General features: G+C 45.8%; 1 protein-coding gene across 1 annotated transcript in view; it reads left to right on the plus strand.

The window, feature by feature from the left end:
• The window catches only part of LAMB4 (laminin subunit beta 4), a 90,166-nt gene that overhangs the window by 50,223 nt on the left and 27,223 nt on the right, over window positions 1–12,720 (plus strand). The window contains exons 15-19 of the mRNA XM_077806884.1: window positions 2,913–3,034; window positions 3,996–4,116; window positions 5,188–5,365; window positions 10,841–10,984; window positions 11,506–11,737. Coding sequence (XP_077663010.1) covers window positions 2,913–3,034; window positions 3,996–4,116; window positions 5,188–5,365; window positions 10,841–10,984; window positions 11,506–11,737 — 797 coding nt within the window. The remainder of the gene's footprint in view (window positions 1–2,912; window positions 3,035–3,995; window positions 4,117–5,187; window positions 5,366–10,840; window positions 10,985–11,505; window positions 11,738–12,720) is intronic.

The raw sequence follows: 12,720 nt of genomic DNA on the forward strand, positions 1-12,720 counted from the left end.
AGGAAATGAGAGATTTCCTCCTCTTAAGCTTAATGTTCAAAAAACCCAATATTGTCATTTTAAACTAAAAAAAAAGAGATATGGCCTTTTCATCTTTTTCAAGGGAGCAGTAACATGCAACCCACACAGCAATGCAAGTAGGATGGTCCGGTCCACTGTACCAGCAAGGTATTTATAGCCAGTACGGTGTACCGGAAAGACACAGGAGGAGCTGGTGGCCCCACACCAGCAGCTTCTGTGGCGCAGCTGTCCCACCCACAACCCCGCCCTTCGGCCTTCAACGGAGCTGCGTCTCCTCTGTCTGTACAGCAGCAGCCCCGCCGGAGGACAGGGCTGGGGGGCCACAGCTGCAGGAGGAGCTGCCAACGTTCTGCTCCTTTCCCTGCTGGGAGGAGCAATGGGGAAAGGAGCAGAACACTGGCAGCTCCACCAGCCCCATCCCTGTCCTCCGGCGGGGCTGCTGCTGCTGTATAGACAGAGGAGATGCAGCTCTGTGGAAGGGCAGGGAGTGGGGCTGGGGGATCTGCTCCTTTCCCCACTGCGGTTCCCAGGAGAGCCCTGAACCGCAGGGCTCTTCTGGGAACCACAGTGAGGAAAGAAGCAGAACCCCCAGGGCTCTCCCAGGAACCGCAATGGGGAAAGGAGCAGAAAGTGGGGCTGCTGGGCAGCCCCACGCAGGCAGCTCCTCTGGCTCAGCTGTACCACTGCCAGCCCCACCCCCCAAGCCCTGTCCTCCGGTGGGGCTGCTGCTGTACAGACAGAGGAGACACAGCTGCCTGGAAGGTAGGGTTGCCAACTTTCTAATTCCAGAAAACCGAACACCCTTGCCCTGCCCTCTGTCCCGCCCACTTCCCCGCCCTTCCCTGAGGCCCCACCCCTACCGCACCCTTCCCAAGGCCCTGCCCCCTGCTCATTCCATCACTCCATGAGGGGGGTGGTGGTGTGGGGGCTTGGGGAGGGAGGCAGTGAGGGGGATGGAGGTGTGGGGGGTGGGACAGGGAGGGGTGCAGGGCTCGGGGGGAGGAGTTGCCTAGAGTCCGGGGCTACTGGGGCCAGTGGTGGACTCAGGGGTGGCGCTGCTGGGGCAGAGGCGGTGTTGCTGGGCCGGGCCTTCTCCCGACTCCCCGAGCTGGCTGAGCCGGGCCGGGCTGGGTGCTGGGTTTGTCTCGTTCTCCTCCCCTCTCCTCCAGCAGCCCCATTCCCAGTGCTCGGAGACGGGGATACATACCTTGAACTCCTGGGTGCCAGCAATGGGGCAACAGACTGGGTCACCGCAGGGCACACACCACAGCTCAAGCCCAGCCACAGGAGAAGCATGAGAAGGAGAAGAGGGCTGGCAGCAGTGGGAGAGGTGTGCGCCATGACTCCTCAACAGCCGCTTGCTGAGTGTTGGCAAGTCGAGCTAGTTTGTCCCCTGCCCTGACCCGGCCAATGGGAGTTGTGCCTGCAGGCAGAGGGTGGGGCGGCACGCGGACCGCCCTGGCCACCCCTAAGCCTAGGAGCTGGACATGCTGGCTTCTTCCCAGGAGCCACATAGCGCAGAGGCTAGCAGGGAGCCTGCCAGCCCCGCTGCACAGCGCTGCCAACCGGACAGTCAATGGCCTGGTCAGCAGGGCTGATTGGAACTGCCAGGATCCCTTTTCAACCACGTGTTCCAGTTGAAAAACAGGTACATGGTCACCCTAGTGGAAGGACAAGGGGCGGGGCTGGGGGCTGTAGAACTGTGCTGGAGGAGCTGCTGGCGTGGGGCTGCCCAGCGGCCCCATGTTCTTCTCCTTTCCCCACTGCGGTTCCGAAGTCTCCAGCACAGCAGGAAGAGGACAGAGCTCTGCCCCGGCCCAGGTAACGTGGGATGGATCTTGGGGAGGGAACGGGGAGAGCGTGGGGGCCCTGGACTGGGGGTGGGGCAGGGAAGAGTCACATGGAGGGTCACGTGGGGAGGTCACATGTCCCCTCCCCCTTAACTGATGCCCCCCCATACCAGTAAGAAATGGATTCTACTTGCACCACTGACCCCACATGATCCCCCTGCACCACATACCATTGTCATTCATAAAATAAAACAGAACCAGAACTGGAGAATATTTTCTGGGCAGAGTCACCCTCCAGAATTCCTGATCTGTGTCCCCTGATTTGACTTCATCTTGTGCCCATATATTTGACACATGAAAAATGCATAATCATTTTAGATATGATTAAACAGTTGGCAATTATTCCTATAAGCCACATATGTGGTCTACATGGCCCAGTAGAACATCCCTTTTTCCTTCACTTCTCAGATATTTACAGTAACAACACCATTCAAGTTATCAGTTATGACTGTTATACTTTAAACAGTTTACTAATCTATTTAAAGATCCGCTCCTATCATTCTGAGTCAGGCAAAACTCCCATTGATTTAGAGTGCAAGAATCAGCTCTGAATGAATCTGTGATTTTGAATTGTGCTGCTATGATATAAATTTTCCCAGGTAAAGATTTAGACAATACATTTAGAATTTTAAGAACCTCATTACAAAGTTATTTCAGTTCATTTTTACTTACTAGCAATTTGAGCAAAGTTATGTGCTGAATTCTGTATTATAACCTCTTGGGACGTATCCTTAACTGGTGTAAATGGGCACAGCTCCACTGACTTTGTTGGAACGATACCCATTTACATCAGTTCAAGATCTGACCCTCCATTTCGAACTTATTTGGATTATACTAACCATTGTTTTTCTCCTGCACTTTTCAGTAAAGAACTTTCTAAAAAACATCATGTAATGAACAAAAGGGAACTTGGTGGTTATTACTGCAATATGTTATAATTTAGTTTGGCTCTCAGTAACATTGGCAGGTTGATGTGCATGTGAGAGAGAATTTTTCAGGTATTTTTTGAAAACGATCACAACTTTCTTCCCAAATGTGTAGTCTTTAGAAGACTGGATAGGAAGTATTGCGGTCAACCCCTCTGGTGCTTTGACAAGTGATCGCTGCAGAAACAAGGCACTTCTGCAAGAGCCACACACATTGGCTCTGCCAGCTACAAAGAGGTCAGGATGTTGTTACCTTCTTTACAACTCTAAATATTCAGCGTTCAATGCTCTTCTCGAAGGTGTTTTGTAGCAAAGGGATAGATGCATGGGAAAGTGAGAATACGAATGGAACATACTCAGAATTAGAACAGGGCATGTGGCCTTTCGCATTGCTGCTACACCAAAGAACCGGGCAGCAGTAGGATGCAATCTGAGGGCCTGATGCAGCAGTCCTGATTTAGGCAAAACTCCACATAAGTCAAAGGTTTGCCTGAGTAAGGAATGCAGGCCCAGCTCCTGACAGCAACCCTTTTGGCTACTGGACCAATAACTCGACACAATGTTGGTCTTTAGAACCTACCTCATTAAAGAGATGAAATATTGGCCAAGAGACCCCAAGGATGTCCCTGGCTTTGCCTATTTTCAGAACTGCCTTAAAGTTTTTAACTTGCACTTCCATAGCTAAAAGAAGGAAACAGCTTCAGTTTAATGTCTCAGCCAAAGAATGGTAGGAAGTGCACAAATGTGAATAACGAGTTACAGACTCCACAAATATCCTCAGAATGACCAGGTGGACATTGCTCATGACAGATCCAGGACTGGGATACCAGCAAGAAATAGAATGTTTTTAAAAGTTCATCATCTTAAAAATCACTCTACAGTGATCATTACAGTGAACGAATGGTTGCCATTTATTTTGATGAAATTAAGCCATCAAATGGATTATTTATTATTTATATTATTGTCACACATAGGAGCCCCAGTCAATTGCACCCTCCTCCATCTCAAACTCCCACACAGGATCTAGTCTCTCCCAATTATGTGTGTGAAACTCCCATTGATAATAAGGCATGTGAACACAGAAGACTTATCCAAATCTTTATTTACATCCTTTATATATTTTCTTAAGCAAATACTTTATACCTATTAACTCTCTGATAAAGGAATATTGACTCCTATATTTATTCCTTCTAAACAGAGTTGCACTTCTACATACTCCTTTCTGCTTAGACCCAGGAGTAGAGTATTTTGTAGATGTTTATTTATCGCAGCCTTCTGCCTCTGATCCAAAGACTATATCATACATCTTGATTGATTCAGTAAGTAATCCTGTTACATATTTCTTTTTAATAATATTTATACCTGTTTCACGCTCCTTGACAGAGGCATATTCAAAAATATTTTGTGAACAGACTTTAGAACTCTTATTTTAACCATTTAAAATAAAATTTTATCCAAAAAAATCAGAAAAGCATGCCTGTGGTTACACTAATTTGTACTGGGTGTACATATTTTCATGTTCAAATACAGATTTGTATTTGTGTTCTAAGTTCTGTGTCTGAATATTATAACTGTATGTCCAGTCACAGTATTTGCACACATTACTAGCCAGTTGGTTGTATAATTGATCATTTGTTCGTTTACTGATGATGTGCAATCATTAGTAGGGTAAATGCACACAGGTCTTTGGGCACAGCTTCTCTACAAAATCTAAGCTAATATGTGTGATCCTCATGGAAAATCTTGGATATGTGTAGAGATGGATCCTGGAGTTTGGATCTAAATCTAGATCTGAATTTTCCCAGAAGTGTTCATATTTGAGTTTTGGAATGGTTCATTGCAGAGCTGGGAGTCACACTTGAAATTCATATCCAAACATTTCCCAAGTTTAAAGGAAGTTTTGGAGGGGGGTATTTGGTTTGTGCTCATTTCCAGATAAAATTTTAAAATAGTTTAACATCAGTTTCTCTGATAATCTTCGTAAAACTGAGTTTGATGGAAGGGGGAAGAATGAACAAGTTTGGACTTCAATTCTTCAAACTACTTTTCTCTCTCTCAAGAATGCATGTAAAAATGTTGGCCAAATTCTGCCTTTAGATTCACAAGTGCAGCTGCCGCTGACTTCATCAGCAGTTCTGTACATACATCATTCTGAGGACATACCATAATTTGGTTTTCTGTATACATAATGCAGACTCATTTATCTCAAAATCTAGGGCAACACCCAAAACCTTAGAATAAATGGGGATTTGGGTGATGGAACAGTAAGATGGAAGGTCTAGAAATGGCTGAGCTCAGGGTTTCCAGCCGTGAAGCGCAGAGTTGAAGTAGCAGAGTTTGGTAAACTACAGTTTTCTGAACGCCCTTTCCTTTCTTTGTCAACTCCAAAGCTTGGAATTATTCCCAGAATCAGTTCTGCGGAGAACCTGTGCAGTCAAAAAGATCTAGATGAGTACCAGCAGTATCAGTGTGTCGAAATTGCTTCAGAAGTTGGACCTCATATTCTACCTGAAGTATGTGCAAGGCTCACAGTTAGCATGTCTGCTCGTATTCACAATGGAGCAGTTCGTAAGTATCTGTACTAACAGCATGGTATAGACACTTCTACTGATGGCTGACTTTACATCAGTGGTTCTCAAACGTTTGTATTGGTGGCCCCTTTCACACAGAAAGACTCTGAGTGCGACCCACCTTATAAATTAAAAACAATTTTTTTTTATATTTAACACCATTATAAATGCTGGAGGCGAAGTGTGGTTTGAGTGTGGAGGCTGACAGCTTGCAACCCGCCCCCATGTAATAACCACCCAATCCCTTGTGGGGTCACAACATCTAGTTTGAGAACCCCTGCTTTACATGCTCTCGGTAGACTATTGTTATAGGTGCGCTATAACTGCGTAGATATAAATAGTTAATAAATAAATACAGTGCCAATAGATGGCACTCCAGAGCATGTTGCATAGTTTCCTGGATTTTGCAGGACTAATAAAACTTGTCGTGCACTTCAAATGGCTTCCTCTGGCAGCTGTTTGCATCAGCACTGTTTGTTTGCATGATCAGAGCCTAGGATTGGTGCTGGAAAAAGATAGCACGACTGCCATCCTTTCACCCATGTCCTACTGTGGCAGGAGCCAAAAGACTCAGAGAAATTTGAGCTGAAACAGTGATTCCTAATCGGGTGGCTGCTAGCAAGTGCTGCAAAAATACCCACAAGTCATACTTAACCTGGCTTGCTCAGTATGCTGAAAAGTATTGTGTGTCCTTCAAACAAATGTCTTATTGCTTAGAATGAGCAACCCAGTTCAGATAAAATAGGCTCAAAATATGACCCTTTCTTCAATCTAAACCAGAAAATATTTCTGCCATTTGAAAAATTCATTGCCACTCTGTGAGTGGCTGTGCACATGCATTTGTGCATGCGTATCTGTGAAAGAGAGCAAGAGATTAATTCTCACACATAGAGCTAGTTGCATAATGGGGAAACATTCACAAGTAATTTGTACACAACTGACAGAAAATAACCATCAAATGAATTATCTGCTACATATTATTCCACCATCTATAATGCAGGTTAAATTATGAGGGAAAAATCGTTGCATCCCATAAAATAAGCATTGCCGCTAGGGCCTACAAATGCCATTATGGCTAACAAAAATGTGAACATTCATCAGGTACATTACTTGCAACAAATAATTCAATCATGTCTAATTATACAACTCTTCTCTTCCTGGTGGTAGCCAGGACAGAAAGCAGAATTACCACAAGTGATGTAATTATCAAGGTATTTCCATTTTTTATTTTTTTGCTGAAACATGATGATTTGTGATTTGCTCTTACCACCTCCATTAGTTGATGATGTCTGTAAGTGGATTTGTGAGCAGGTTCAAAGTCCAAACATTAGCAAACCTCTCTTCAAAAGTATTAGCTAGAGCTAGACCTTAACCAAACACCTCAGACTTTGAGCATATTTATATCTGGATCCAAATTTGGCAAAATCCTGAACTTTATAGATCCAGATTAGAACTTTAAGGCTCATGTTGATGACTGGTCAAATAGTTCAAAGCACATAATTTGGTGGCAGATAAACCCCTGGTTCTCAGGACTCAGACTCTGCTTTGTTCTCTTAGCACATCTCTGGTAACTCTAAGTATAAAAAGAAAAGGAGTACTTGTGGCACCTTAGAGACTAACCAATTTATTTGAGCATGAGCTTTCGTGAGCTACAGCTCACTTCATCAGATGCATACGGTGGAAACTGCAGCAGACTTTATATACACACAGAGAACATGAAACAATACCTCCTCCCACCCCACTGTCCTGCTGGTAATAGCTTATCTAAAGTGATCATCAAGTTGGGCCATTTCCAGCACAAATCCAGGTTTTCTCACCCTCCACCCCCCCACACACAAACTCACTCTCCTGCTGGTAATTGCCCATCCAAAGTGACAACTCTCTACACAATGTGCATGATAATCAAGGTGGGCCATTTCCTGCACAAATCCAGGTTCTCTCACCCCCTCACCCCCCTCCAAAAAAACACACACACAAACTCACTATCCTGCTGGTAATAGCTCATCCAAAGTGACCACTCTCCCTACAATGTGCATGATAATCAAGGTGGGCCATTTCCAGCACAAATCCAGGTTTTCTCACCCCCCACCCCCATACACACACAAACTCACTCTCCTGCTGGTAATAGCTCATCCAAAGTGACCACTCTCCCTACAATGTGCATGGTAATCAAGGTGGGCCATGTCCAGCACAAATCCAGGCTTTCTCACCCAACCCCCTTTTTTATTCCGGGGGACACACACACACACACAAACTCACTCTCCTGCTGGCAATAGCTCATCCAAACTGACCACTCTCCAAGTTTAAATCCAAGTTTAACCAGAACGTCTGGGGGGGGGGGTAGGAAAAAACAAGGGGAAATAGGCTACCTTGCATAATGACTTAGCCACTCCCAGTCTCTATTTAAGCCTAAATTAATAGTATCCAATTTGCAAATGAATTCCAATTCAGCAGTTTCTCGCTGGAGTCTGGATTTGAAGTTTTTTTGTTTTAAGATAGCGACCTTCATGTCTGTGATTGCGTGACCAGAGAGATTGAAGTGTGTGTGTTTTTTTGGAGGGGGGTGAGGGGGTGAGAGAACCTGGATTTGTGCTGGAAATGGCCCACCTTGATTATCATGCACATTGTGTAGAGAGTTGTCACTTTGGATGGGCTATTACCAGCAGGAGAGTGAGTTTGTGTGTGGGGGGGTGGAGGGTGAGAAAACCTGGATTTGTGCTGGAAATGGCCCAACTTGATGATCACTTTAGATAAGCTATTACCAGCAGGACAGTGGGGTGGGAGGAGGTATTGTTTCATGATCTCTGTGTGTATATAAAGTCTGCTGCAGTTTCCACGGTATGCATCCGATGAAGTCTGCGGTGCATAGACAATCCAGGAAGTTTTTGGAAAGCGTAGGGGACAATTTCCTGGTGCAAGTGCTAGAGGAGCCAACTAGGGGGGGGCGCTTTTCTTGACCTGCTGCTCACAAACCGGGTAGAATTAGTGGGGGAAGCAAAAGTGGATGGGAATCTGGGAGGCAGTGACCATGAGTTGGTTGAGTTCAGGATCCTGACGCAGGGAAGAAAGGTAAGCAGCAGGATACGGACCCTGGACTTCAGGAAAGCAGACTTCGACTCCCTCAGGGAACGGATGGGTAGGATCCCCTGGGGGACTAACTTGAAGGGGAAAGGAGTCCAGGAGAGCTGGCTGTATTTCAAGGAATCCCTGTTGAGGTTACAGGGACAAACCGTCCCAATGAGTCGAAAGAATAGTAAATATGGCAGGCGACCAGCTTGGCTTAACGGTGAAATCCTAGCGGATCTTAAACATAAAAAAGAAGCTTACAAGAAGTGGAAGGTTGGACATATGACCAGGGAAAAGTATAAAAATATTGCTCGGGCATGTAGGAATGAAATCAGGAGGGCCAAATCGCACCTGGAGCTGCAGCTAGCGAGAGATGTCAAGAGTAACAAGAAGGGTTTCTTCAGGTATGTTGGCAACAAGAAGAAAGCCAAGGAAAGTGTGGGCCCCTTACTGAATGAGGGAGGCAACCTAGTGACAGAGGATGTGGAAAAAGCTAATGTACTCAATGCTTTTTTTGCCTCTGTTTTCACTAACAAGGTCAGCTCCCAGACTGCTACGCTGGGCATCACAAAATGGGGAAGAGATGGCCAGCCCTCTGTGGAGATAGAGGTGGTTAGGGACTATTTAGAAAAGCTGGACGTGCACAAGTCCATGGGGCCGGACGAGTTGCATCCGAGAGTGCTGAAGGAATTGGCGGCTGTGATTGCAGAGCCATTGGCCATTATCTTTGAAAACTCGTGGCGAACCGGGGAAGTCCCGGATGACTGGAAAAAGGCTAATGTAGTGCCAATCTTTAAAAAAGGGAAGAAGGAGGATCCTGGGAACTACAGGCCAGTCAGCCTCACCTCAGTCCCTGGAAAAATCATGGAGCAGGTCCTCAAAGAATCAATCTTGAAGTACTTGCATGAGAGGAAAGTGATCAGGAACAGCCAGCATGGATTCACCAAGGGAAGGTCATGCCTGACTAATCTAATCGCCTTTTATCATGAGATTACTGGTTCTGTGGATGAAGGGAAAGCAGTGGATGTATTGTTTCTTGACTTTAGCAAAGCTTTTGACACGGTCTCCCACAGTATTCTTGTCAGCAAGTTAAGGAAGTATGGGCTGGATGAATGCACTATAGGGTGGGTAGAAAGCTGGCTAGATTGTCGGGCTCAACGGGTAGTGATCAATGGCTCCATGTCTAGTTGGCAGCCGGTGTCAAGTGGAGCGCCCCAGGGGTCGGTCCTGGGGCCGGTTTTGTTCAATATCTTCATAAATGATCTGGAGGATGGTGTGGATTGCACTCTCAGCAAATTTGCGGACGATACTAAACTGGGAGGAGTGGTAGATACACTGGAGGGGAGGGATAGGATACAGAAGGACCTAGACAAATTGGAGGATTGGGCCAAAAGAAATCTGATGAGGTTCAATAAGGATAAGTGCAGGGTCCTGCACTTAGGACGGAAGAATCCAATGCACCGCTACAGACTAGGGACCGAATGGCTAGGCAGCAGTTCTGCGGAAAAGGACCTAGGGGTGACAGTGGACGAGAAGCTGGATATGAGTCAGCAGTGTGCCCTTGTTGCCAAGAAGGCCAATGGCATTTTGGGATGTATAAGTAGGGGCATAGCGAGCAGATCGAGGGACGTGATCGTCCCCCTCTATTCGACATTGGTGAGGCCTCATCTGGAGTACTGTGTCCAGTTTTGGGCCCCACACTACAAGAAGGATGTGGATAAATTGGAGAGAGTCCAGCGAAGGGCAACAAAAATGATTAGGGGTCTGGAACACATGACTTATGAGGAGAGGCTGAGGGAGCTGGGATTGTTTAGCCTGCAGAAGAGAAGAATGAGGGGGGATTTGATAGCTGCTTTCAACTACCTGAAAGGGGGTTCCAAAGAGGATGGCTCTAGACTGTTCTCAATGGTAGCAGATGACAGAACGAGGAGTAATGGCCTCAAGTTGCAGTGGGGGAGGTTTAGATTGGATATTAGGAAAAACTTTTTCACTAAGAGGGTGGTGAAACACTGGAATGCGTTGCCTAGGGAGGTGGTGGAATCTCCTTCCTTGGAAGTTTTTAAGGTCAGGCTTGACAAAGCCCTGGCTGGGATGATTTAACTGGGAATTGGTCCTGCTTCGAGCAGGGGGTTGGACTAGATGACCTTCAGGGGTCCCTTCCAACCCTGATATTCTATGATAAGTGAGCTGTAGCTCACGAAAGCTCATGCTCAAATAAATTGGTTAGTCTCTAAGGTGCCACAAGTACTCCTTTTCTTTTTGCGAATACAGACTAACACGGCTGTTACTCTGAAATCTAAGTATAAAACCTGCTAAGGAGGGGAAAAGCATGAAAATAGTTAACTTCATTTTTCATTATATATATATTTTTTTATATAGCGTGTGTATGACTTTTTCTTGCCAACAGCATGCAAGTGCCATCCACAAGGGTCCCTGAGCTCCAGCTGCAGTCAACTTGGAGGCCAGTGTCAATGTAAACCTAATGTTGCGGGCCGCTGTTGTGACAGATGTTCTGCAGGAAGTTTTGGTTTTGGTTTCCATGGATGTTACTGTAAGTAGTAAACAGTGAACATTAAACAGTGGTTCATATAAAAGCAAACTGAATCTTTACCCATTCCTCCAAGTGAACCTCATTTGAGATTCAAAGAGCACAATTAGCTTTCCTCCCAACCCCCACTTCCATATGACTCTGCGCTTCCTGGCTCCCAGTGGCAATGGAAATGGAAGTGCTGAAAAAAGGATTGCTCTGATGGTAATTCCAGCCTGATTGGAAACAGACAATTCCAGAAGGCTTATTAGAAGGCTCTTCTCGTGTGATTCACAACCCACTTGTGCAGGCCAAAGAGGTTCAGATAAGCTAATGCACACCAAATTTTCTGGGATTTCCAACCACTGACGTGCATGAACCTACAGTGATAAAATCAAAAATGTTATGCCTACAGCCCCTGCTGCACATCTAAGTGAAGCCACATCTCAGTCTTATGGCCTCAGATGGTGACCAGTTTCAGGAAAATACATTTAGAATTTAGCTGATCCTTAACATGGCATCTGCTTTTTCTTGTGTTTATCTAGCATGTGAGTGCCATCCTCAAGGCTCAGTGAGCACTATGTGTGATCAGCTGACAGGACAGTGTTCATGCCGCCGAGAGGTTGATGGTCGATGCTGCAATCGGTGCCTGGCTGGGTATTTTGGGTTTCCCAACTGTCGTCCGTGTCCATGTAATGGCTACACAGAGCTTTGTGATGCAGCGACTGGTGCATGTCTTAGCTGCAGTGGGTTTACAACTGGAAGTAGGTGTGAAAGGTATGCAAGGGCTGTCATCTAGAAAGTGTCTGAATGGTAGTGGATAGTTTGATATGCATCTTTGGGTGTGAGGCAGTGCCATGTCAAACCTTTAGAGCTGGGTAGCCAGAGAGTTGCAGTTGCTGGCCGAGGGCCCAGCTCTGAAGGCAGCAGCGGAAAAGTAAGGGTGGCAATACCATACCATGCCATGGTGCTGCTGGCGTCAATGCTGCCTTCAGAGCTGGCCTCTCATCCAGCAGCCACCGCACTCCGGCAGTTCAGCTCTGAAGGCAGTGCTGCCGTCAGCAGCAGCACAGAAGTAAGGGTGGCAATACTGCAACACTCCTGCAATAACTTTGCGATTCCCGCACAACCTTCTTTTGGGTCAGGACCCCTACAGTTACAACACTGAAATTTCAGATTTAAATATCTGAAATCATGAAATTTAAACTTTTAAAAATCCAATGACCATGAAATTGACCAAAATGGACCGTGAATTTGGTAGGGCCCTACCTATGAAGTTCTGTGTGCTACCTGCAGGGACCTGAGTATCTTTACTCCACTGAATTCAAGGGACCTCTAGAGACCGCAGCACCTGGTAGGAGGCGTTCAGCACCTCACAGGATTGACCCCTCAGTATCTTGATGCATGTGAAAGGTGCTGCATATATCTTAGAATTGTGAATCTTACCAATTATTAAAGGAAATTTTCCAAAACAATAATAATTCTCAATACTTGTTCTCTTACTTTGTGTTTGCAATAATCTTTGAGGCGCCTAAATGAACAGTTCTCTGTCTACTGGTTTATAGCTTTTCCATATGAATGACAAATTATTTCCCCCATATGTTTCTAATAGGGCTGGAAATCGTTCTTCTTTTTGTCTGTTCTTGCAGCAACAGAAGTGATGTCAGTACAGCTTTGGTACAGTAATAGGGCTGGTTGGCTGATTAGTTTAGTTTGGCTGAGTCATCTCCTCTCATTCAGTTTAAGGAGAACTTCCCTTT

Source organism: Eretmochelys imbricata, chromosome 1 (genome assembly GCF_965152235.1).
Source record: "Eretmochelys imbricata isolate rEreImb1 chromosome 1, rEreImb1.hap1, whole genome shotgun sequence".
In the NCBI taxonomy this organism is placed as follows: Eukaryota; Metazoa; Chordata; order Testudines; family Cheloniidae; genus Eretmochelys; species Eretmochelys imbricata.